The 26,161-nt window shown below is 45.7% G+C and overlaps 1 protein-coding gene across 1 annotated transcript; it reads right to left on the bottom strand.

Annotated features, from left to right (window-relative positions):
• Window positions 1-283: 283 nt before the first annotated feature.
• NLRP13 (NLR family pyrin domain containing 13) lies at window positions 284-21,721 on the bottom strand (the record flags this gene model as incomplete). Its single annotated transcript, XM_079906684.1, is given in 8 exon segments — window positions 284-1,019; window positions 1,686-1,856; window positions 2,301-2,468; window positions 4,945-5,067; window positions 7,179-8,162; window positions 8,193-8,680; window positions 8,683-8,786; window positions 21,667-21,721. Coding segments are annotated over 8 exon segments (2,253 nt in total). The 3' UTR covers window positions 284-859.
• Window positions 21,722-26,161: the final 4,440 nt, after the last annotated feature.

Here is a 26,161-nt window from a genome sequence, read left to right as displayed (position 1 = left end):
GAATGGATAAAGAAGATGTGGCACATATATACAATGGAATATTACTCAGCCATTAAAAGAAACAAAGTTGAGTTATTTGTAGTGAGGTGGATGGACCTAGAGACTGTCATACAGAGTGAAGTAAGTCAGAAAGAGAAAAATATCGTATATTAACGCATATATGTAGAATGTAGAAAAATGGTATAGATGACCTTAATTGCCAAGCAGAAATATAGAGACAGATGTAAAAAACAAATGTATGGATATGAAGGGGGAAAGGGGTGGGGTGGGAGGAATTGGGAGATTGGGATTGACGCCTATACACTATTGATACTATGTATAGAATAGACAACTGATGGGAACACACTGTATAGCACAGGGAACCCTACTTAATGCACTGTAGTGTCCGAAGTGGAGGGGATATATGTATATGCACGACCGATTCATTTTGCTGTGCAGTAGAAGCTAACACAACGCTGTAAAGCAGCTATACCCCAATAAAAATTAATTAAAAGAAAAAAAAAGATCCCACATGCCACAACTAAAGATCCCGCATGCTGCAGTGAAGATCCCACATGCCGCAACTAAGACCTGGCACAGCCAAATAAATAAATAAGTATCTTTTAAAAATTTCCTGAAGTCCCTGTTAAAACTGAATTTCTTGTCACCATCTCCAGAGACTGATTCAACAGATTTGGGGGTGCTACTCAGAATCTGTGTTTAGAGCAATGACTAGCACATTGAGTAAGTGCTCCATGAACGTTAGTTTTCAACGACATAACTGGATCCCGAATGAAGGAGCCACTGTCTTCTTCAACGCCTAACCCCACGGAGGGTCATTTCCAGACACCGAATGAGGAGGAACTTACACCAGTCTCTCTCAGACACACTCGGGGTGAGGCAGGGAAGCACCCAGCAGCCTCACATCATCATCCTGGAGCTGATTAATTCCCAGGCACAGTCGAGTCATTCCCTGGGTGCTGATGAGAAGCAAGGCCAGGTCCTGACAGTGGGCCGCCAACAGGCTGCATTTCTCCAGGCTGTGGGAGGTGAAGATGCAAGGTGAGCCCCAGCTATGCCCGGTTTCCTATCTCCTTCTCAAACTCTCAGTCCCTTGGGCCATACATCTGGGACCCAAAATCATGGAAAAGTTAAACTAGATAAGGAACATAATTTTCATGGAGGAGAATAATGTGGGTAAAGGTAAGATTTCTCATTCTCATTCCTACTGACCTTTAGGGCAGATCATTCTTGACTGCAGGGGGCCCTCCAGTACATCGTAGGATACTGATCACACCTGGTCAGTGCCAGGAGCACGAGATTACCCACTAGGTGCCAGGAGCGTCCTCCCTTTCCCAAAGCTGAAAGACAAGCGTGTGTCCAGACACTGCCTAATGTGCCCAGTGGGGACAAAACTGGCCCTCGCTGAAAACCACTGTGTTTGGAGGAGGCTGGCAGAAGCCTAAGGAGGTTGTACAAGAGAAGCTGATGGTCAAGGTGCCCAAGACCAAGGTGAAGGCAAAGCTGGCTGAGATGGAGCCCTAAGGAGAACGGTGAGAAGGATGAAGATGACAAGAACCGTGTCAGCGGGATGCGGGACCAACAGGGGGATCCCCAAGGCTCCCGAAACACAGTCCCAACTGCCAACCCCACACTGCCACTCAAACTCGCAAAGAAAGTATTTTTGAAAAAGCAGGAGGACTTACGACAGCTGCTTCAGGGAGCACTTGGACATCCCAATGGGCCCCTGCAGTCTTTTCAGCTCAACGTGAGAGAGATCATTGTCCCCCAGGCTGAGGAATTTCAGACTTGAGTTCTTGCTGAGTTCCACAAAGAGCTGATGACAAACCCTAGGGGTGAGGCCACACGATTCCAACCTATCAAAGAGGCCCCAGTTACTCCTGGGAAGAGTGGTCTTTGTTTAGAGACCCCCTTGCTCCATGAACAAGAGCTGATTTCTCCCCGTGTCTCATCCCTTCAAAGACAAGACGGCTACGCCCTTTCAAGTCAGTGCTACTCAAAGTGTGGTCCACAGTCCGGCATCACCTCAGAGTCTATTAGAAATGCTAGTTATCAGGCCCCTCAATAGACCTGCTGGGTCCTGGGGGTGGATTCCAGGAACCTGTGTTTTAACATGCGCCCTTGAGTGATTCTGATATACGTTAAAATTTGAGAACAACTGCTCTACACCGATGCATTTTTGTCCCCCTTTGCTAGTCTTTCTCTGTATTCTTTTCCTGCAGTGTTGACTCCTGTCCTCCCAATGAATCATCAAACCTACGCGTGATCTTGGGGACAGATCTGGAAGAGCAAAGACTTACCACAGATACTTGAGGTTGCAGGCTGAGTGCCTCAAAGTTCTAAAAATCATCTTGGACACAGTAATTCCTAGGTTGTTAGAGCTCAGATCCAGGTGGGTCAGCTTGTGGTTACCATGAAGCACGATGACAAGCTCCTTCAGAATCTTCACAGGAGACACCGACTTGCACCTGAGGAAGAGAGGCAGTGAGAAAGTTTGGGGAGAGAAGCCTGCTTCCTCATCTTTCCTTTCTAACACACACGTACACAACCTCAAGGATGATGTACAAGACATAAGAGGAGGGACTTCCCTGGTGGCGCAGTGGTTAAGAATCCACCTGCCAATGCAGGGGACACGGGTTTGAGCTCTGGTCCAGGAAGATCCCACATGCTGCGGAGCAACTAAGCCTGTGCACCACAACTACTGAGCCTGCGCTCTAGAGCCCGTGCTCTGCAACAAGAGAAGTCACCGCAATGAGAAGCCCACACACCACAACAAAGAATAGCCCCTGCTCGCCACAACTAGAGAAAGCCCACATGCAGCAACGAAGACCCAAAGCGGCCAAAAATAAATTTAATTAATTTTTTAAAACAAAAAAACATAAGAGGAGTCCAAACATTGATTTGAGTCATGGTACTAAAATGTTGAAAAGGCAATCTCAAATATGATCACTAAGCTCAGCTGGATGTATGAAGTCAGGAATCCATCTTCTCCCCACTCCTCCCCAGATCTAATGTAAGATGTCCTGGGACTACCGACACTCTTCTAGGGAGGTGACCACCCATCCCACACCAACCCAGAGAGGACTGGTGAGAACAACTCTCTCGTTTTTTTCTTGAACTTGTTTCTCCTTATCTTGAGAACTAAGTTATAGAATGAAAATAGAAGAAAGGAAAGAAGGAAGGAAGGAAGGAAGAAAGAAGGGAGGGGGAGGGGAGGAGAGGGAGAGAGGGAGAGAGGGGGAGAGGGGGAGAGGGGGAGAGGGGGAGAGGGGGAGAGGGGGAGAGGGGGAGAGGGGGAGAGGGGGAGAGGGGGAGAGGGGGAGAGGGGGAGAGGGGGAGTGGGGGAGTGGGGGAGTGGGGGAGAGGGGGAGAGGGGGAGAGGGGGAGAGGGGGAGAGGGGGAGAGGGGGAGAGGGGGAGAGAGAAAGGAAAAGGACATCAAAGGCTGTTTAAGCCTGCCACCCGTGTATTTGATCTGGTTCACTCAACACACAGAAGTGTGAGGAAAAACATCGTCAACTCTTCTGCTCTTAAATCGTTGAATCAGTGCCTGCATCTGATTTTTAGACCTTGAGGCATGACCTTGAGAAAGGTGGAGGAAGAGTAGGATAGAGTTAGTTGTCCTAGACTCCAGAACATCTAACCAAATTCCATCTCAAATTCCACTCTAAGTACTACTTGCTGTGTCCTTTATCAGTTAATTTCTTCCCTGGCTTCTCCCTCAAGGTCGAACTCCACCTGCTAATTCTTCCCTATCTTCGGGCCAGATTTGAGAATCTGTCGTTTCTACTTGCAGCATGCTACAGGACCACTAAGTTTCAATCCCAAATCATGCTTCATATCCAATGTACAGATCTTTACTCAAATATCTTTCAGGTAGATAGGGAAGGCAGAGGGGGCCTCCCCTATCTAAAAGTGCAAAGCTTCCCTCTTTCACACCCTTTCTGAGTTGCTGAACTGATTTCCTTCTTTTTTGGGAGATGTCACCATCTCATATACCATCCTGATTATTTAAGTTTGTTTCTCCAACCCAGTGTAGGCTCCATGAAGGCAAGAATGACCTGTTCTGTTCACTGCTATAACCTCAGAACAGATACCAGATGCTCAATAAATACCTATTGAATGAATAAATGCTGTACCACAAATGACTCACCTTTCCTTAAGACACAGAGCACGTCTCATGGACTCCACATACCTTTAGCTCTTCTCAAACACTCTGCCCCTACCATGCCCTAGACATTTTCTATTCCTTCGTATTTGGCTCAAAAACAAGTCCACCTTAAAGGTCTTAAGGAAAAAGTAGTTTGTCTACATGTATCTCTCGTGCAAGAGAGATTGCCCTTTTTCAGTTAAAAACATGAGATGAATTATTTTTTTGAGTCATCATTTTTAGTTTCACGGTGGTACCCTAAATATTCCATCTTCTATGTTTTGTGGGTACTTCCTCTCAGAAAATCACACTGTACAACTTTCTGCAGAGGTGATGCCAGAACCCCCCATCTGAGTTGCCGCTGTGATACCTAAACTATTTAAGGTTCAGCTTCAAATACAAGCAGAAATGAAGGATGCCCTTTACAAGGGAATGTCATCTACTAACTGAATTCTAACGCCACATTCATGACAAGGAGTTGCGAATGGCTCTAAAACAACGTGCTCTAGAATGGTCGAATCCCTTCTGACCCACTTGCCACCTACAGCCGCCGCAGATGGCCCTTTTCTTAAATTTCAATCTACTTTGCCTAATTAGTGGCTTCATGAATGTAAGTCCCTTTATTTTATTCTCCCGCGTACCTAGCTTACTTTCTGGCCAATAGATAACTCACGGCTGTCATCAAAAAGGGAAAAAAAAAAGTGGGTTATTCTCCTATTGCATTCTTCAAACCACGAGAGTCTCACACTTACGTCAGTTTTTGGAGTTTGCACCTTGGACTTCTCAGCTTATAACAGTTCCTTCATAGATGAAGTATTACGCTTGCTGTTACTCAGGTCCAGCTCTCTCATGTTCCCATTGCAAAACACAGAGCAAATGTCCTCCCACTGATGTTTCCTGAAATCGGCAGCCCCTGTCCTTTGTGAGGGAGAGAGAGAAGGCTGATGAGAGTAAATAAAACTCAACCAACACCCAGAATATGATCTACAGGAGGCAAGAAAAGACCTTAACAAAAGAGACTCACTGCAGTTCTGAATATGAAAATGTGTAACCAAAAAAGCAGAGTTTGCACAACACCAGGTGTTTTATTCCTACAATCCTTAACAATTGTTTTTGGAGGAAAGCAACCACGTAAGTGAGGCGGACCACAGGTATAATCCCTAAGCGTTCAGACTTAAAGTTAAATAGACTTAAGACAGATTCAGAGCTCTGCCTCTTAGTATCTAATCTCTGTGCTCCACCTTTCTATCTCCAAAATGTGCCTAGTAAAATTAACTCTCAGGTTTCCCTGGTGGCGCAGTGGTTGAGAGTCTGCCTGCCGATGCAGGGGACACGGGTTCGTGCCCCGGTCTGGGAAGATCCCACATGCCGCGGAGCGGCTGAGCCCGTGAGCCATGGCCGCTGAGCCTGCGCGTCCGGAGCCTGTGCTCTGCAATAGGAGAGGCCACAACAGTGAGAGGCCCGCGTACCACAAAAAAAAAAAAAAAAAATTAACTCTCATAGGATTTTGTGATGATTAAAGAAGATTCATGCAAATATTTAGATCTTAGAATTATTAGAATTCTAATTATTTAGAATTTCGCTTATGCAGTAGGCTCTCAATGTTAACAATAAAAGAGCAATACAGTCAAATTAAATTTTTTTATCTCAGATGAGATGAGGGAAGTAAAACGAAGAATATATTCTGAAAGCACCTGGAGGATATATAAAGTTCTATTCCATAGTCCAGAATTGTAACTGGTTAAAGTAGTTGTTTCCAACCTCAAGTGTACTTGTATGTGTGTGCGTGTGTGTTGTGTATACACGCCTGTACTTTCATGTGTTTAACACCCCAGTTAATACTGATATACAGAGTTTAAAACCGCTGAGGAGAAAAAGCAGTAAGAAGCTGTGCTGTAGAAAAGTAGGACGTAACCCAACATCAGAAGATCTGTTAGGAACTTTAGGGAAGGTCTTAAACTTCCTTAAGTCTTCGGGTGATCACGCATAAAGTGAGGACTGACGTCTGGGCATTAATGCTCATAATAAGTGGGATGATCCTTAGAAAATCACTTAGAGTAAAGGGCACTTACATGACCCAACAGTGAATGCTACCTGAATCAAGTCCCCTACTTAACTTTTACGGATTCCAAATAGGACAAATGATAGTCTATATGTATTGGACATTAATTACCCCAGACTCCCAAACCAAGCATCTTACTAATACTCCAATGTGGGTGAACACAAAGAAATTCATCTATTCAAAATCTTAACTTGTTCAATCCAAATTGGACTGGGGCTTCTTATAGATTTGAGGGTTAAACAGGAAAGGATCTGAGACATGAACAGCAGCTCCTGTCTCAAGATAAGAATTTAGAAAACATTCCCGGGACCTGAAATAAGTAACAGAACAGTCAGGTTTCCTTACCTTCCAGCTCAGAAGCCAGAAGTGTCAGTGATGGGATAAGGTCGTAGGAGAAGAACCAAAAGTGGCTCAAGTATTTTTAAGTTTCTTCTTCCAGGAGGACAAAGGGACAAACTCATCAGAACAAGCTTTAGGATTTTGTTGACACCACCGGTCCCACCCTGGCTCCACTGTATGCTCAAAGGAGAGGCATACAGCATTTTATTTAAGGTCTGGAGCTCTGAAAGGGAGCTGGGCTACTTAATAGTCACATTGACTAAGAAAATTGTGCTTTTATTCTGCCGTTTTCTCATCTCTGAATAACAATAAGAGATCCCCCTCCATTGAGTTATGGGCATTATTTTGACACAAGTAGGTGTTATAGTACAATGCCTGGCACACACACCTTCAACACGCAGTGCCTGAGATATAAAATCTACCTCTAAGGAGATGAGTGGAGTACCCAGGGAATCCTCCATGACACCTAAAGGAAAACGTTCTCACAGACTGGAGCTCATCTAGAATATCTGGTCAATCATAACCGTTGATAACACAACCACAGACCCCCAGTTTTTCACGGAAGAACTTGGGCAGAGCCTGTGAAGATGACAGAAACTTAGGGAAGGGACGGTTTTCCATTACTCACTCCAGAGTTTCCAAGGCAGAAGTTAATTTCGTCTCAAGGATGGGACCGCTGACAGAGAGCCTCAGCTTACGTAACTTCTGACCGTGCTTTAGGCAAAAGGAAGAAATCTGGAGGCGCTGATACCCATGAATGTCGAGATCAGCTTCAAGGAGGTGATTCAAAATCTGCCTTATAAAATTTTCGTCCTGAGTCTCACATAAGCACTGGAAGAACTGTAGGAATCCGAAGTGGACTGAGACAGCATCACGCTTCTCCAACCCTTCTGCCCAGTCTAATAATTCGTCCATTACCCTGGGAGACATTTCACAGTGTAAAGTATCTTCTAGCTCTCTTGCTAGGTCTGTATTTAAAAGACCAAAGGACAAAAGAGCCATCTGACGCCAGCAGAAGTTTGTGTTAGCAAAGGCGTCATTCAGGAACACCCTCATCTCTTGATGCTTTGAGGGACCACCAAGGGATCCTCTTGTTCCCCAGAGCACATAAAACATGGCCCCCCAAAATGCCTGGAAACCTCGGTGAGTGAAAGAAATGCACTCTTCACAGTCACTGACCTTTCGAAGAATATTCAACCTCAAGAGAGAATCAATAAAAGAGGCTTCCAGATGCCCTTGTTCCATGACCTCTTTTGCAAATGTGAAGTTTGAGAACCACATCCCCTCTGCAGCCAGACAGCACAAGGCTCTCCACTGTTCCGGCAAGCTCTGATCTGACAAGCTCACCTCTGCTGTGGCAAAGACGCTGCAGAAAAAATAGGCGTAGATGCTGGTGGTGGTCTGTGTGGCCAGCCAGAAAGGATTACTTGCCGTCTGCCACTTCAGGCTGGAACACACAGTCCAGCACACCAGGGGGGCAGAGCAGGAATCAAAAAGAGTTTCCATTTTTCTTAACCAATTCAAGATTTTATTAGCTTTGTCTAGGTCACCAAAGAACTTGATGAAATACTCCTCCCGGTCTCCCTCTGTGAACCCCGAGACGACAACCGATTCTCTCCCCAAGCTTCATGGATTCACTAACAAATTTTTAAGATCTGGATTACCACAGTCTCTGGTCGTTATCAGTAAGGTAGCTGTGGGAACCAACTCCTTCTTCAACAAGTGGAGTAGGATTCTGGCCACTGGGAGCTGCTGGTACCAGTCTGTACAGGGCGGGCTTTCGTACAAGTTGGAAGACACAGTCATTTCTTCAAAGCCATCAGTGGCAAACAGGAGCCTCTCGGGATGACTCCTGAACTCTTCAATGGGGAGCTGAGAGTCAGGCCAGTCCCAGGAGAGCAGGCCAGCAGGCCAGACGGTGGTGTTCACAGTCTCTCCCACCTTGTGGCAGCTGATATAGAAGACACAGGAGAACTGGTGCTGAAAGAGTATGCCCTCTGCCCAGTGTAGCATGACCTTCATGGCCAGGGTGGTCCTCCCAACACCCGCCAGGTCCTCCAATGCTACTGTCGGTGGCTGGGCTCCAGGCCGGCTCGGATGCAGTCGTCTCCTCAGCTCTCTGCGTTCCTGTGCTCCACCGTGTTGTGGAGATATATATGGTCATCAGGCCAAGGGGTGCTGTCCCACAGGACCAATATTTTCATCCTCATCTTCTCTCTGTATCTTCTTCTGTGAGCTGAAACAGAAGGGAGGCAAAAGAGATGGCCAAAAGGCACATGAAAGGATACTCAACACTGTTAATTATCAGAGCAATGCAAATCAAAACTATAACGAGTTATCACCTCACACCAGCCAGAATGGCCATCATCAAAAAATCTATAAAATCTATAAATAATAAATGCTGGAGAGGGTGTGGAGAAAAGGGAACCCTCCTACACTGTTGGTGGGAATGTAAATTTGTGCAGCCACTATGGAGAACAGTATGGAGGTTCCTTAAAACACTCAAGATAGGGCTTCCCTGGCGGCGCAGTGGTTGAGAGTCCACCTGCCGATGCAGGGGACACGGGTTCGTGCCCCGGTCCGGGAGGATCCCACATGCCGCGGAGCGGCTGGGCCCGTGAGCCGTGGCTGCTGAGCCTGCGCGTCCAGAGCCTGTGCTCCGCAACGGGAGAAGCCACAATGGTGAGAGGCCCGCGTACCGCAAAAAAAAAAAAAAAAAAGTTAATAATGATGGATGGTCTTAGTAGAACCAACCATTTCTCTGACAGACTTGGAATTGAAGAGACTGAAAATCGTTATCTTCAAGCCTCATCAACCCAACTACTTTGGAAACATGCTACTTTGCAAAGACCACAGCACACATTAAAAGCCCATCCCTGCCTGGGGGCCTTGGATGCAGCCAGCCTCCTGTCTGGAATGCTCTCCCCCCGACCCCAATATCCACTTGACTCATTCCCTCCCTTCCGAGTCTCTGCTCGAATCTTAGCGCCTCCGTAGTGCCTGATGGTCCCGATCAACACCGCACCTGATTCCTGAAGCACACACCTTAGGCAGACCCCACCCGCCCTGCCCTCCACTCTCCACCGCATCTGTCACCTCCTAGCACACCCTATAATGTACTTATTCATCACGTCCATTACCCGTCTCCCCACCCTGGAGGAGGAGACCGGTAGCCAACCTGTGTTTGTTCACTGATGTACCCCAAGTGCGCACAGCAATGCCAGCACACAGAAGCCACTCTAATGTTGTGGAAATAAAATGCCACGGAAGAAAAGCACCGAGGAATGGTCTAGCCCCAGCCCCCTGACGTGTTTCACATAGCCACTCACAAAGTCCTCTCCTCCAAAACTAAAAGGACCCCTTCCATGGCTCCCCATGCACCATGTGACCCAGCAATCCCACTCCTGGGCATATTATCTGGAGAAAACCATAATCCAAAAAGACACATGCACCCCAATGGTCACTGCAGCACTATTTACAATAGCCAGGTCGTGGAAGCAACCTAAGTGTCCATCAACAGAGGAATAAAGAAGATGTGGTACATATATGAACAATGGAGTATCACTCAGCCACAGAAAACAATGAAATAATACCATCTGCAGCAACAGGGATGCAACTAGAGATGACCATACTAAGTAAAGCAAGTCAGACGGAGAAAGACAAGTATCATATATCACTCGTATGTGGAATCTAATGTTTTTAAAAATGGTACACATGAACTTATCCACACAACAGAAACAGACTGACAGTTATCAAAAACAAACTTACGGTTACCAAGAGAGGGAACACCAGGGAGGAGGGATAAATTGAGGAGTTTTGGATTGATATACACACAAGATAGATAACCAACAAGGACCTACTGTATAGCACAGGAAAATCTACTCAGTATTCTATGATAACCTATGTGGGAAAAGTATCTAAAAAAGAATGAATATATGTATAACTGAATCGCTTTGCTGTACACTTGAAACACTGTAAATCAACTAAACTATACTCCAATAAAATTAAAATTTAAAAAAAAATCAGAAAGTACAAAAAGAAGAGCTGGGCTGTTCCAAATGAAGAGCCTGGAATTTAAATCTAATTTCTTAATAAAAAAAACAACCCAGCTCTCACTTCCGTTTGGCCATCTATGGAAGCCTGTTGAACTAAAGGTTCACCCCTTCTCCCAGATCTGATGAACTAGTCCTGGTGGGGTGGAGGGTGTGTACAGTGAGGTGCTGAAGACCCTCCCACTTCTGATACTGCCTGTCTGGCGTCATCCTCAGTGATGATGTAGGATCTGGAAACCACCAGGGAAGTGATACTGTTAAGAGAAAAACTGTCCCAAAGATGAACAAATGATTGAGAACCTACACTGCACCCAATGCCTTGTAAGTTTTCACCCTAGAAACTCAGTTAGGTGCAGCTGTTTTCAATAAGAGAGAACGGGGCCCCGTGGTACATAATCTGTCCAGGGTTACAGTTGGTGACGTGGAACCAGCCTTTGAATCCAGCTCCGTTGTTAAAACCTGAACTCTTAAACCCATAGTCCCTAAAAGACGGCACACTTGTGCCTATAAACATGTGCATTCACAGACTCAGTCACAAATCCCTCTGCCACAGCTCTATTCAAGCACAGAAACTCTCACGGTGCCATGTTTCCTAGAAGACGGAGCTGATGGGGATATCAGTGATCCTGACCTGTCCACCGTTCCTTTACGTCATCTCCCACATTGCTGTGGGATGGGTGTGGTCTAGGGCTTCCTCCTGCTTAGGAGGTATCTTCTGCAAGCCCCACCCCTTTAGAAGGCCAGGTGGGAACCAGGTAAGGACTGGGGAAAAGGGGCTCCTGTGATGCAGCCTCCAGCAGGACATGACATTGCCAGTTAGGACCAGTGGCCAGGAGGGAAGTTCTTCCTTTAATGTCATTCTCCTCTGTGCCAGTGTCTCTCTCCGGGATAGCCAAATGGGATTTAAGGATTCTAGATCCCATTCCCAGGCTCTCTGCTCAACACCTGCCTATTCCAGACAACCCTATGTAAGGGATTTATGATGGGGAGAGGGGAGGAGAGGAAGACGGAACTGAAGATGCAGGGAAATTGAGTCCCCATCCCCTCGTCCTGCCCAGAAGATGCTCGAAGCCTGAATTTCTGTGACTCAGAACCTCCAATGCCCAAAGCTCTGATGGGGAAGACTTCGTGTTGCCAACTCCCATCCCACTCCTTGAACTCATGCTCTCATTCTACGGCAAGAGAAGCAGTACATGGTCAAGCACAGAGGATGTGGAGACCCACTGCCTGGGTTCACATCCCACCTCTATGACCTTGGGCAATTTACTTGAGCTTTGTGCCTCAGTTTCCTTGTCTGTAAAACAGGAATAACAGAACCCCCTTCTTATGAGAGTGTGAAAAGTCAGTACCAATGCACAGAAAGCATTAAGATTAGTGCCTGCCTTGTAACAGGCACCAGCAAAAGTTATTAATTTCTACAGGTCTCAGAGGCAGCCAGGTCTGCCAGAAAGTGACACATGCATTCCTCAAACTCTGCAGTAGGTAAAGTCACAAGCAAAATCCAGATGGAAAATGGGATCCGTGATACATTTTAAAAAGACAAACAATTAAGATGGTAGTGCAGTTTTATACTTGCTAACTAACTATGAAACACATGACTGGTACAATAAATACTGCAATGCTACAATATTACAATAGATAAATGAATACTACAGCCGGGTACAGTCTCGTTGTGGGTTTTTTGCTTGTTTTTGCGGTACGCGGGCCTCTCACTGCTGTGGCCTCTCCCGTTGCGGAGCACAGGCTCCGGACGCGCAGGCTTAGCAGCCATGGCTCACGGGCCCAGCCGCTCCGCGGCATGTGGGATCTTCCCGGACCGGGGCACGAACCCACGTCCTCTGCATCAGCAGGCGGACTCTCAACCACTGCGCCACCAGGGAAGCCCTCGTTGTAGGTTTTTTCTTTTGCATTTACCTCTTTGGAAAAAATCATGCATAAGCAAACATGAAATTCCTGTGGTGAGCAAATCATCCCCTAGTGCAACCACTGCATTGGCACAAATTTGCATTTTTGAAAGCAGCCTTGGAACAAAACCAGGTATGCATGTTTCAATTCCCTCTTCTTGCTTTTGATCACCATCCCCTCTGAGGCTAGAGCTCCAAGCTCTCACAGCCTTCGTACTTTTAAACTTTCATTCCCGGCAGGGAGAGTCTTTCTTAGGGGGAGACCAGCAACTTGGAAGGACCCCGTAGAAATCCAGCAGCAACCTTCCTGCTCCCACGAGCACCAGGAAGCTATCCCCCGCACAGACCCACTCACCATTCATTTGCTCTCATTTGCTCGTATAGCGAAGTCAGCTTCATGCGCTGAAAGATGTGGAGGGTCCCGTCCCATATCTGCCTTACGGATAAGTGTTCCTTCAACAGACCGAGCAGGTGAGTGGGCCTGATGGCTTTCAAGTTTGCCCAGGAGATCTACTGGACGTTCAGGCAGCAGCTGTGGGGACCAGAAGCAAAGTTTGAAATCCTCCAGCTGACACCGACCCCAGCCTATCAGGTGAGACAGTAGCTTATCACTGGAGCCATCATCTACAAAGACGCTAGGAGAAGAAGTCATCTGGCCCAACACTCAAGGTTTCCACAGGGCTTCCGTGGTGGCGCAGTGGTTGAGAGTCCGCCTGCCGATGCAGGGGACACGGGTTCGTGCCCCGGTCCGGGAGGATCCCACATGCCGCGGAGCAGCCGGGCCCGTGAGCCATGGCCGCTGAGCCTGCGCGTCCGGAGCCTGTGCTCCGCAACGGGAGAGGCCACAACAGTGAGAGGCCCGCGTACCGCAAAAAAAAAAAAAAAAAGAACACTGACAGCCACAAAATGAATAGCACCTGTAGAAGACAGACAGCCAAGACCATGAACCATGACTTCCACCTCCTTCAAGACTGTCTAATCTAGCCACGTGTCCTGTTTTCTCCTCACAGCACCTCCCGCTCTGTGTTTGTGTGGCTTATTTCTCTCTCTCTCTCTCCCACGTGAATGTCAAGTCGCTCTGAACACAGACCTTGCCTGTCCTAGGCTGTACCACCAGTGCCTAGAAAAGCACTGGACAGACATGAGGACCTCAGCTCTAAGGAGAAGGAAAAACGATACTGCTGGAAGAAATGTTCACGTCGTGAGGCATGGGGAGGTCCTCCTGGATGATACATGATTTGGCTTGAACTTGATGCTAGCTAGAACAGCCTGCCTTCGGGCCTGTCACACATACATTGTCCATCTGCTTTAACCATGAAGTGTGGTTCACCATCCAGTTACAGGAAGGGTCAAGTCTCACCCCCCGGCAGTCTCCCACCATCAGTGCCCTGAAGGGAATTCAGGATGGGAAAAACAGGATGACGCTTCCTGTGCTTTCATCTTCAGGCTCCTACATAGTGAAATGCACGTCTAAGGAAGAATTTCAATGACCCCAGACTCTTGCCTCTTTCCATAGATAAACACTAAAATCAACTTGAGAGACCTGTTCTTTGTGATTGACAGTCAGCTTCTACAAAGATGTATGATTGACTGCATGCATTTCCCAACCAAAAAAAAAAAATCATATATCCTGGCCCCTCCTTTACCTCTTTGGAGAGTCCCCTCACAGCTACTGAGAGGCTGTTTCCCAGGCTATAATGTTCAGTTTGGCTCCAAAAAAAAGTCTTCTAATCTTATTACAGATTGTTTATTATTTACATCAACAATACTAAGCACTTCCCATATACCATGAACTGTTACCCTCATTTCATTATCTAAACAACCAGTCACACACAGTTTTGTTTACTAATTCTATTTTTTAAAATCTAAGAAAAAAAAAGAAATGGTCATGAAGAATCTAGGGGCAAATACGGGAATAAAGACGCAGACCTACTAGAGAATGGACTTGAGGATATGGGGAGGGGGAAGGGTAAGCTGTGACAAAGTGAGAGAGAGGCATGGACATATATACACTACCAAATGTAAAATAGATAGCTAGTGGGAAGCAGCCGCATAGCACAGGGAGATCAACTCGGTGCTTTGTGATCACCTAGAGGGGTGGGATAGGGAGGGTGGGAGGGAGGGAGACGCAAGAGAGAAGAGATATGGGAACATATGTATATGTATAACTGATTCACTTTGTTATAAAGCAGAAACTAACACACCATTGTAAAGCAATTATACTCCAATAAAGATGTTTAAAAAAGTGAAAATGAAATGACATCTTCACAGTGCTGTAAAGAATAAAATACCCTGACACTTAGAGTCTATGTCCAGTGAAAATATCCTTTAAAAATGAGGGGAAAATAAAGAGATTTCCAATCAAATGCTGAGTAGCCAGGGGCCACCGGGAGGTGGGAGAAATGGGAGATGTTAGTCAAAGGGTACACATTTCCATTACACAATGAGTAATATCTAGGGATGTAATGCACACCTTCATGGCTATGGTTAATAATACTCTACTGTATTCTTGGAATTTGCAAAGAGAGTAAGTCTTAAGTGTTCTCATCACACACAAAGTCAACTATGTGAGGTGATGGATGTGTTCATTAACTTGATTGTAGTGATTATTTCACGATGCGTATGTGTGTTAAATAATGTTGAATAGCTTTAAAAATCATTTTGTACAACTTGAACAATGTTTATTTGTCCATCTTAGCTCGATAAAGCCGTAAATTTTTAAACTTTTAAAAACAGAATTTATCGCCAGCAGACATACATACCACTAAAAACCGTCTAAAAACTTTTTCAGATGAAAGTATAGCAGCACAGAAGGAAAGAAAAGGCACAGAAGTAGCTGGTGTGTGAATCAATGTGAATGAATATTACCCCTGGACAACAACAACATCTTCTGGACTTTGTAACATACGTAGTAAAATATGAAAACAATAACACAAAGGATGAAAGAAAGTAAATGAAACAACTGTTTCAAGGTTCTTGCATTGACTGTAAAGTCCGGATGTAATCTCAGGTCAACTACCGGTGAAAGATGAATATTGAACTCTCTGGGGCAACCACTCTAAGAATAAAAGAGTGTAACTAAGTTAAAGAAAAATGATATTACAAAGTATTTCATTTATTCAAAAAATGGTAGAGGGCTTCCCTGGTGGCACAGTGGTTGAGAGTCCGCCTGCCGATGCAAGGGACGCGGGTTCGTGCCCCGGTCCGGGAAGATCCCACATGCCGTGGAGCGGCTGGGCCCGTGAGCCATGGCCGCTGAGCCTGCGCGTCCAGAGCCTGTGCTCCGCAACGGGAGAGGCCACAACAGTGAGAGGTCCGTGTACCGCAAAAAAAAAAAATGGTAGAAAAGGAACAATAGAAAACAAGAAAATATACTAAATTCCAAATGTGTCAGCAATTATATAAGCATAAGGGGGCTAAACACTAAAGAAGACTTTGTCAAATTAGATAAAAAATAAAAGGTACACTTCAAGTACAAGAGCATAAAACGTTTAACATAAATTAATGGGGAAAATGCAGTGTGCACACCCCAACACGAAAAACATGGGTACAGCTGTATCATTACCAAAATAGATTTTAAGGCAAAATTGTTACTGAATACAGCACACTTCATAACAGAATCAGTCCAGCAGGAAGATACAGCAAGTCTAAAATTTTATGTACCAAATAGTATAGCTTCAAAATATATAAAGCGAAAAACAGAAAAGAATAATTGGAGATTTAAACACACATCTCAGTAACGAAGTGAACAAGCAGGGGGAGGGTTGGATTGGGAGTTCGAGATTAGCTGATGGAAATTATTATTCTATATAGAATGAATAAACAACAAGGTCCTACTGTGTAGCACAAGGAACTATATTCAATATCCTGTGATAAACCATCATGGAAAAGAATATGAAAAAGAAAGTATAGGTGTAACTGAATCACTTTGCTGTGCAGCAGAAATTAACACAACGCTGTAAGTCAACAATACTTCAATTTTTAAAAAATATTTCTTCAACCTTTCTGTGCGTCCTAAGAATGACTTTGGAAAGCACCACAAGCACTGATTTGGGGAGTTACAAATAAACTTTAGTGATCGGGTAAATTCAAAAGCATGGAATCCATGAATAGGGAAGATCAGCTGTAATTAATATCATGTGTGTTGAGTGTAGGACGGGATCCCACAGGGTCCACGAGATTATATCGTGTAGAACAAGCAAGCCTAGGAAAGGGAATTATAAGAGACTTGAAGGTGCATCAGATTGAGGCCAGGAGGGTGGAAAGAGGGTTACAGGGCAGTGGTCAGTGAAAACAGGTGCAGAAACGCTGCAGGGAGAAAATACAGGAAGGGAGAGATTCAGCTGAAGCTTCTCAAAGACCTATCAAATCTCCTGGGTCTAGAAAGTGGGAACCTTCAAAGGAGAGTGAAACAGAGCAGAACCCTATGGTCCTTGCCCCCCATGTCCTCAGCCTGCCTTTTGTCTGTGGGAAAACTTTAGTCAAAGAATAAGTCTAATCAGAGAAGTAAAAAAGTGCAGAAACAAAGGAAAACACTCCAACAAAACTGCATAATCATTTAGTCTTTAAGCATAGTCAAGGACTTTAGTTCCTCCTTAAGGGCTATAAAGTAATATTCTGAGCCATATCCTGTGAGCTGTCTTGTAGATACTGAAACGCCCACCAGGAGGAAGAAGTTAACTAGATGATGACCAGACTGTAGCCATGACATAAACTGCCACAATTCTGAGAACTGGCCTCAAAGAAATGGAAACAAAATGACCCTGGACCTGAAGACTAACTGTACTTAAAACAATCAGTGAAGCTGATCAGACCACGGATGACCAATTTCAAGATGACTGTCAGAGGTGACTGTGTTGTTTCTGCATGTAGCCCCTCCCTCCATCTCTAAAAGCTCTTGCCCCTTGATTGTCAAGGAGGGAGGAGTTGGCCTTCGGACAGGAGTCCTCATTCCCGCCCCGCAGTTGCTGGCATCCAAGATAAAGCAGACTTTCCTTTCCACCAACCTTGCCTCTTTATTGGCTTTTGCGCGGCGAGCAGCCTGATCCCGCTTTCACTTACGAGAGGACAGAGGTGCAACAGATTCCTGCTGATTAAGAAAACGCCAGCAGCAACTCCCCACCTTCCGCTCCCCGGCCCCAAGCTCCTGGTAACCACCTTGCTAGTCTCTGCTTCTAAAAGTCGGAGTGTTTTCTGTACCTCACAGACCGGAATCCTGCAGTATTTTCCTACTGGAACTGGCTTACTTCACCTAGGAAAATGTTCTCCAGCGTCCTCCATGCTGTCACAAATGGCGGGGATTTCCTTCTATTTTAAGGCTGACTAAGACTGTATACGGACTTCCCTGGTGATCCAGTGGGGAACACTCTGCGCTCCCCATGCAGGGGGCCCAGGTTCCATCCCTGGTCAGGGAACTAGATCCTACATGCCACAACTAAACAAAAAAAAGATCCCACATGCTGCAACGAAGACCAGAGCAGCCCAAATAAATAAATAAATGTGCTTAACCCTGTTCTCATTAAAGTTAAAAAAAAAAAAAAAGATTCTATTGTATGTTTCACCCACGGTTTAAGTTTCAGTTATGCAAGATGAATCAGTTCTGGGGACCTGCCCTACATCGAAGTACCCACAGTCATCAATACTGAACTGTACCCTGAAAATTTTCAGAGAATAGGTGTCATGTTAAATGTTCCTACTACACACACACACACACACACACACACACACACACACAGGACACAAAGAAACTTTTGTTTTTTGTTTTTGTGGTACGCGGGCCTCTCACCACTGCGGCCTCTCCCGTTGCGGAGCCCAGGCTCCGGACGCACAGGCTCAGCGGCCATAGCTCACGGGCCGAGTCGCTCCGCGGCGTGTGGGATCTTCCCAGACCGGGGCACGAACCCGCGTCCCCTGCATCGGCAGGCGGACCCTCAACCACTGCGCCTCCAGGGAAACCCACAAAGAAACTTTTGGAGGTGCTGGCTATGTCTATTCCCTGATTGTGGTGTATGCCTGTGTCCAAACTCATCAAGTTACATGTGTTATATACGAGCAGTGTTTTTTTCATATTATTAATTATACCTCAAAAAAGCTGGTTGTTTCTACCCACCCCACTACTTTAAATCAATCACAATAAAGCTGTTCTTTTAAAAAAGAAAACAAAAACCAAAGGACAGGAAAGTTTGAAGCCCCAGAGAAAGGAGACATCACTTACCCATCAGACCTCCAATCTCATACAAGTCTCCAGATGCCCTTTGCAGGGAACCTCAAAGATGAAGGCAACTCCACGCCCTCCCCAGCCTGTGATTGGCCCTCGGGTCCCTTCAGCTCCTATCAGATCTGTCTCTGGGCGTCCCGCCCCCTCCATTGCAGCCTATCCCCGCATAGGTCAAAACTCAGCTGCTACAGGTAATTGCTGAGTCCTTCTCTTTTAGGTGTCAATCATCCCCACCTGGGAGAGGAGAGGCAGAGATGGGTTTCTAGTTAAAAACCCATCCGTTGTAAATGGAATCTTCCACTTCAGCCAAAGGCCACGGATGTGAATACCTCTCCTACCATCTGAGGGATCTTGTAGAACAATGAAAGATGAAAGGAATCAAGAGTGCGGTGAGGACTCAGATACAGAGAACAGACTAGTGGTTGCCAAGGGGGAGGTGAGGTGGGGGAGGGAAGGACTGGGCGTTTGGGGTTAGCAGATGCAGACTATTATATATTGAATGGATAAACAACAAGGTCCTACTGTATAGCACAGGGAACTATATTCAATTTCCTGGGATAAACCATCATGGAAAAGAATCTGAAAAAGAATGTATATATATGTATAACTGAATCACTTTGCCATACAGTGGAAATTAACACAGCATTGTACATCAACTATACTTCAATACAATTTTAAAAGAGAGTCTATGAGCCCTGAAAATCACGGAGGCAACCACATCTAGGGACCACTTCTTCTCCCAATGCCAGGAAAACCACCTATGAAGCCATTCCATCATAAACACGGAGGCTTTTCCACTGAAGTCAGGAACAAGACAGATGATCTCATGGCTACTACTAATTAACATCATGTTGGAGGTATTAGCCAATTAAATTAGCAATTTTAACTAATTTAACTCACCCCTGTCACAAACATCATCCCAAAGCAGAAGGAAAATGCACTTGGTCTGCCCCACCTTCCACCTTAATAGGCTCTGGGGATACAGGCAGTTGACAATTGTAACTAATTTTAAATTTAAATCAGCAATTAGAGAAAGGCATAAGAATTGGAAAGGAACAGGTAAAACTATATGTACAGATAACTTGATTACATTTCAGAAGACCCAAAAGACCCCATGGAAACCTACTACCAATATATGTGTTTATATATATGTCTGGGGTGTGTGTGTGTGATTTTCCTACCTGCTCTGTCTCTGAGTCTCCTTCGATAGGGTCTATTGCTTTGGGACCCACATTGGGTCCTGGTGATACTGAAACCCTCCTTTTGCTTAGTAGGATTACATTCCAAATAGGAGATGCTCATGTGAACGAGATCATCCAATTAATTGCTCTAGATGTTTTCCATTGGATGCAGCACCTTTGGGCTGACAGCAGTGTTAGCCCTCTGTGAGTTTGGGGAACACTCCAATCCTCTAATTCTCTAAAGTTGTTTGTTCTTCTGAATCTAAGAGGTAGGAGAGCAGATCCTTCACAAACTGGAAGCACCTGTGAGAATAAGCCTTGTAGCCCAATTCCTCTGACCGAGGATGCTAAATGCTTTCAAATCTGTGCCATGAAGAATGATAACGCCCAGCCCCAGCCAATGGGAAGGGAGGATGCACGTTGCCCAGAACCCCAGAGCCTATTAGGGTGGAAAGTGGGGCAGACCCAGTGCTTTTTCTTTCTGCCTTGGGAGATGTTTGTGACAGGAAGGAGACAGGAAGCCTCATGCCCTTCAGCAGTGAGTGGTGGTGCTGTTTTCCTCTCTTCTACCTCCTATTTTTCCACATCACTTTCTTACAGTTACTACACCAGATACTTGAGTTCACCAGGCCCAGTTGGGCTAAGTTCGTTCTTTTTCCAGTTCTTTGAGGTTAGGTTGTCTACAAAGTTAGGTTGTTTATTTAAGACCTGTCTTTTCTCTTAAGGTAGACTTTTTCTTTTTGCTCAAATATCAGAATAACAGAATCAAGAGTGGAGGTGAAGGTTAAGTAGCGTGGCTACTTCAGAGGTGGTCGTCATCCACGGGGAGCTTGCAATTCTCCAAATTCACTGCAGTGAATTGAAGGAGATAAAACTTTGAGTCAGTGCCCAATACATGATGACTTAAGTATCCAGGAAGTTCTTGGGTGATGGAGATGAGAATTAACAGATGATGATATATAAAAAAGATAACTCAGAGAAGCAATAGGATACGAGTAGTAGGTAGACCAAGGCGAAAGCCCCACTCCCCCTAGTGACTTCATTCTTTTCTCCTCCACATTCCACTTTTTACGCACATAAAACACGATGGAGGAAGACAAAAGAAAGACATATGGTGGAGAAGAAGCAAGAAGATGCAGAGAAGGGAATAAACCTTCGATTTCAGGTGTTTTATAAATTCGCATTGAGCCTTTAGAATAATCATGGTATAGAAGGAAGCCCTGAGTCACTGTTAGCTGTGATGAACCAGGCACTGGCTTAAATGTACTTGTGGGTGTATCTCTCTGAGAATCCTCACAACCCCAAGAGCACATAGGATAAGATCCCGGGATCAGAGATGAGAAAAGAGGCGCAAAGAGGCTCTGCAATTTCCCCAAAGTCACCTTGCTAATAAGTGGCATAGAGAATTAAAAACTACAACGTGGTTTTGAGTCTAAACACTGAGCCCCAATAGTGGAGGGGCTCCCAGGTCTTTCCGCAGGCCAGAGAGTCTTGGAGGAAGGGAGGGGAAGAGGATATCCAGCACATGGTATGCTCCATCAGGTATGGATTACATAAATCTGTCCCCTGGGGTGGTGGTCTCACGTTCCTATAACTTCATGTCTCCCCAGGTCGCGTCTCTTCTCTCTTCCAACCGGTCCTCTTTATCGCTGGCGCTGAGGCTCTCGGCCTCGGGTAAAGATGAGTGACATGAGCTGGGATTCTGACTCTTCCCCCCGCTCTTCCTCATCTCCTTCCCCCCCTCCTTCCTCCGCTCACTCGCCTTCTTTCTTCCCGTCCTCTTCCTCCTCCGCCTTCCCTTTCAAAGACGGAGTCATGCTGTACATGGTCTATTTAAGCAAGGAGAATCTCCAGAGGTTCAAGCAGCTTTTAGTGGAAGAGAGCCCCAGGCCTGGCTCTCTCCAGATCAGCTGGGACCAGCTGAAGACAGCCCGGTGGGCGGAGGTGGTTCACCTCCTAATCGAGTCCTTCCCTGGACGCCTCGCTTGGGAGGTGACTCACGACATCTTCGCCAAGATGGACCAGGCAGAACTGTGTCTTCGGGTACAGATGGAGCTGAATGGTGAGTGAGAATCTGGTATACAAGATGCGGTTGGGCTTGGGTGCTGCAGACCTAAGCGCTTCACTAGCCTCTCCTGTGTAGGTACACTATGTTTACACTTTATGTTCTTATACATCTAACTATGCACGTGCATAGATATATACACATATAGCACATGCATACATGGATATTAAAGCGTTTATTTATTTCTGTCGACTATGGTTTTGTTTTTTAATTTGGAAATTGGCTCCCTTTTTCATTGAAATATAGTTGATTTACACTGTTGGGTTAGTTTCAGGTGTACAGCACAGTGATTCATATATATATATATTCTTTTTCAGATTCTTTTCCATTATAGCTTATTACAAAATATTGAGTAGAGTTCCCTGTGCTGTACAGTAGGATATTGTTGTTTATTTTATTATCTTTAAACTTTTATTGGAGTATAGTTGATTTACCGTGTTGTGCCAGGAGCGGCTGGGCCCGTGAGCCATGGCCGCTGAGCCTGCGCGTCCGGAGCCTGTGCTCCGCAGCGGGAGAGGCCACAACAGTGAGAGGTCCGCGTACCGCAAAAAAAAAAAAAAAAAAAAAAACAACGATAAGAAGTCACGTCACAACGGTCAGAATGGCCATCCTCAAAAAAATCTACAAGAGTACGTGCCGGAGAGGCCGTGGGCGAAAGGGAATCCTCCTCCACCACTGGTGGGGATGTAAATGAGTGCAGTCACCGTGGAGAACTCTAAGGAGGTTCCTTAAAAATGTAAACACAGAGTTACCCCATGATGTGGCAATCCACTCCTGGGCTTGGATCCGGAAAAAAATCATAATTCGAAAGGACACGCACCGCCCTATCTTCAGGGCAGAGCTATTTACAGTAGCCAGGACGTGGAATCCACCAAGAGGTCCATCCAAAGCAAAGTGAACGTGAAGCGGTACATATGTACGATGGAAAACTGCTCAGCCATAAAAAAGAACAAAATAACGCCATGGATGGATGGACCGAGAGACTGTGATACTAAGTCAAACAGGGCACAGAGAGAAACACAAATATCATAAGCTATCCCTACAGGCGAATCCTTACATTCATAGAAATGGAACTAATTTACAACACAGAAAAAGACTCACAGACTTAGAAAACAAACTTATGATTATCAAAATGGGTGGGAAGGCTGGAGCGATACATTAGGAGGTTGAGATTAACATATACACGCCAATATATGTCAAGTAAGTAATCCACAAGGACCTACTGAAAAGCACAGGGAAGTCTTCTGAACATACTTTAATAACCTATATGGGATAAGAACCCTTCAAAGAATCAATATACATCTATGGATAACTGAATCCAGTTCGTGTACACCTACCACAAACACAACACTGGAAATCAACGGTACACTGATATGAAATAAAAATTAAATAAAAAACAAACAAGGAGGAAAACACAAAAAGGGGGGCATGTAGAAAAGCTGCTGCCTTGTGGCTGTTTTCCATAGTTACACCTTGAACACCTGGGCTGACGGGTACTTGCTCTTCACAGGGCCTGCGGGGCTGTAAAGAAGAAACACCTGCGCTCAAGAAACGTCCTCGTGTAGGTCAGCGAGAAGGAATTCAAAACCACATTCCAGAAGCCAATTTCAAGAAGTTAGTTTTACTCACCCTGCTTACAAAATACCACATGAAAAGAGGTCCACGTCGATAAACAGTAGAGAGATGCTAATCAAAACTAAAGCGAGGTATAACCTCACACCGGTCAGAATGGCCACCGTCAACAAGTCTACAAACAATAGATGCTGAAGAGGGTGTGGAGAAAACGATATGCTCCTACGCTATTGGTGGGGATATAAACTTGTAACAGCCACTATGGGCCCCAGTGGGGAGGGTGCCTAGACGACCAAGAAGACAATGAAATTAGAACACTCCCCACCACCATACACAAAAGTAAACTCCGAAGACGTTAAAGTTCTAAACTTTAGGCCGCATACCATAAAACTCTTGAGGAAAACCTACGCAGAGCATGCTTTGACATAAATTGCAGCAAGTTCTCTTTGAATCCATATCTTAGAACAATGAAAAATAAATACAAAATAAACAAATGGGACCTAATCTAACGTAAAAGCATTGGCACAGCAAAGGAAACCAGAAACAAAAGAAAAGGACAACCCTCACAATGGGAAAACAATAGTGGAAACCAAGACACCCACAAGGAATTCACCTCCATAACAAACAAGCAGCTCATGTAGCTCAATATCTAAAAAACAAACAACCCAGGAAAAAATGGGCAGAAAAACTAAATGGACATTTCTGCAAAGAAGACGCACAGATGACCACAAAGCACATAAAACGGTGCTCAGCATTCCCGATTAGGAGAGAAATGCTAATCAGTGGGGAAAATGAGGTATCACCTCACACAGGTCAGAATGGCCATCATGCAAAAATGGACAACAATAAATGCTGGAGAGGCTGTGGAGAGAGGGAACCCCCTACACGCTTGGTGGGGACGTATATCCGTGCCTCCGCTACGGACAACACTGTGGAGGTTCATTAAAACACTAAACATACAAGTACCATGTGACCCAGCCGCCCCACTCCTGGGCATGGATCCGGAGAAAAACTAACTCTTAGAAGACAGCTGCACCCCAACGATCCTGGCAGCACTGTGTACAATAGCCAAGACGAGCAAGCAACCTACGCGGACAAGGACAGATGAATGGATAAGAAAGATGTGGTCCATACACTCCATGGCATATTCCTCAGCCATAAGACAGGATGAAAGAATGCCATTTCCAGCCACCGGGAAGGAAGTAGAGATGATCCTACTAAGTCAACTAAGGGAAACTGGGAAACAAAAGTCTCATATAATATCACCTATAGGTGGAGCTGAGAAATGGATACAAATGAACGTCTTTACAAAAGAGAAACAGACTCACAGACCTAGAAGAGTAACTTATGGTTTCCAAAAGGGAAGGGTGGTGGGCCCAGAGAAATTATCCCGTTGAGATGAACATGTACACACTAGTCTTTATAGAATAATCAACAAGGACCCACTGTAGAGCACAGGGAACCCTTCTCAACACTCTGGGATAAGCTATATCGGAAGGGAACCCAAAAAAGTACATATAAACGTCTAGGTATAAGTGAAACAAGGGGATGGAAATCACCCACGCCCCCCAAAAAACCCTCCACAGCATTATAATTCACCTACGCCCCAAGACAAAATAAAAAATAAAAGGAAGGAAAGAAAGAAAAGAAACACCGACGCTAACCGAGGCCTTGGTGACATTGGCTGGTGTCACAGCCCTGGAGCCGGACAAGTCTTGGGTCCCAAGGCTGGACTGTCGAGCGGCTGAGGGAGCTGGGAGGATGTGCAGGCAAACGGGCCCCCTTTGCACTCGGAGTGCCCGGTCCTCTCTGCATGGGACCACACTCTCCAGATCCCCGCAGGCCCTCCTACCGTGAAACCAAGCCTCGTGCACCCAGAGGATGGTGGAGCATCTGGGCTGGAAGAGCATTCAAGAGTCCCTTGGGCTCCGCGTCTCCTGGTGCTGGGGTTCCCTCCTCCAGCCTCCTTCCTTTGGGTCGCCCCACCTACAGACCACGGCACCCTCAGCAGAGAGGTGTTGCAGCACTTGGGAGACATCCGGGGGCGGGGTTAAGGCTAAGGGGGAAGAAGTCAGGAGACACAAGCCTTGGGTGCTTCTTCTGGCGGATTCCACGGCAACTGACAAGCCAGGAGCAGGACTCTCCCTAAGGCTCTTCTTGCCACAGTAACCAAAGTCGGGCATGAGGAAATGCTGCCGCCTTGTGGCCGTTCTCCGCAACAACAACCGTAAAACCTGTGCTGACGGCCACTTAATATTCACAAGGCCTGCGGGTTGCAGTTGACGCCGGCCCTCAGGAAATATCCTGGGGTAAATCATCGGAAAAAGAGGCAAAACAGGGCCGACGATGAAGAAGCCACTTTCAAGACGTAAATTTTACTCACAATGTATTAAAAAACGAAAAAAGCACACGAAAGGATAGGCAACAGCACTAATTACGAAAGGAATGCATATCAAAACGATAAGAAGTCACCTCACAGCGCTCAGAATGGCCATCCTCAAAAAAATCTACAAGAGTACATGCTGGAGAATCCGTGGGCGAAAGGGAATCCTCCTCCACCATTGGTGGGGATGTAAATGCGTGCAGTCACCATGGAGAACTCTAAGGAGGTTCCTTAAAA

The sequence above is a fragment of the Stenella coeruleoalba genome, assembly GCF_951394435.1.
Source record: "Stenella coeruleoalba genome assembly, chromosome: 20".
Classification (NCBI taxonomy): domain Eukaryota; kingdom Metazoa; phylum Chordata; class Mammalia; order Artiodactyla; family Delphinidae; genus Stenella; species Stenella coeruleoalba.
Note: the sequence above shows the minus strand (reverse complement) of the source record. Positions and strands in the feature narration are given on the sequence as shown.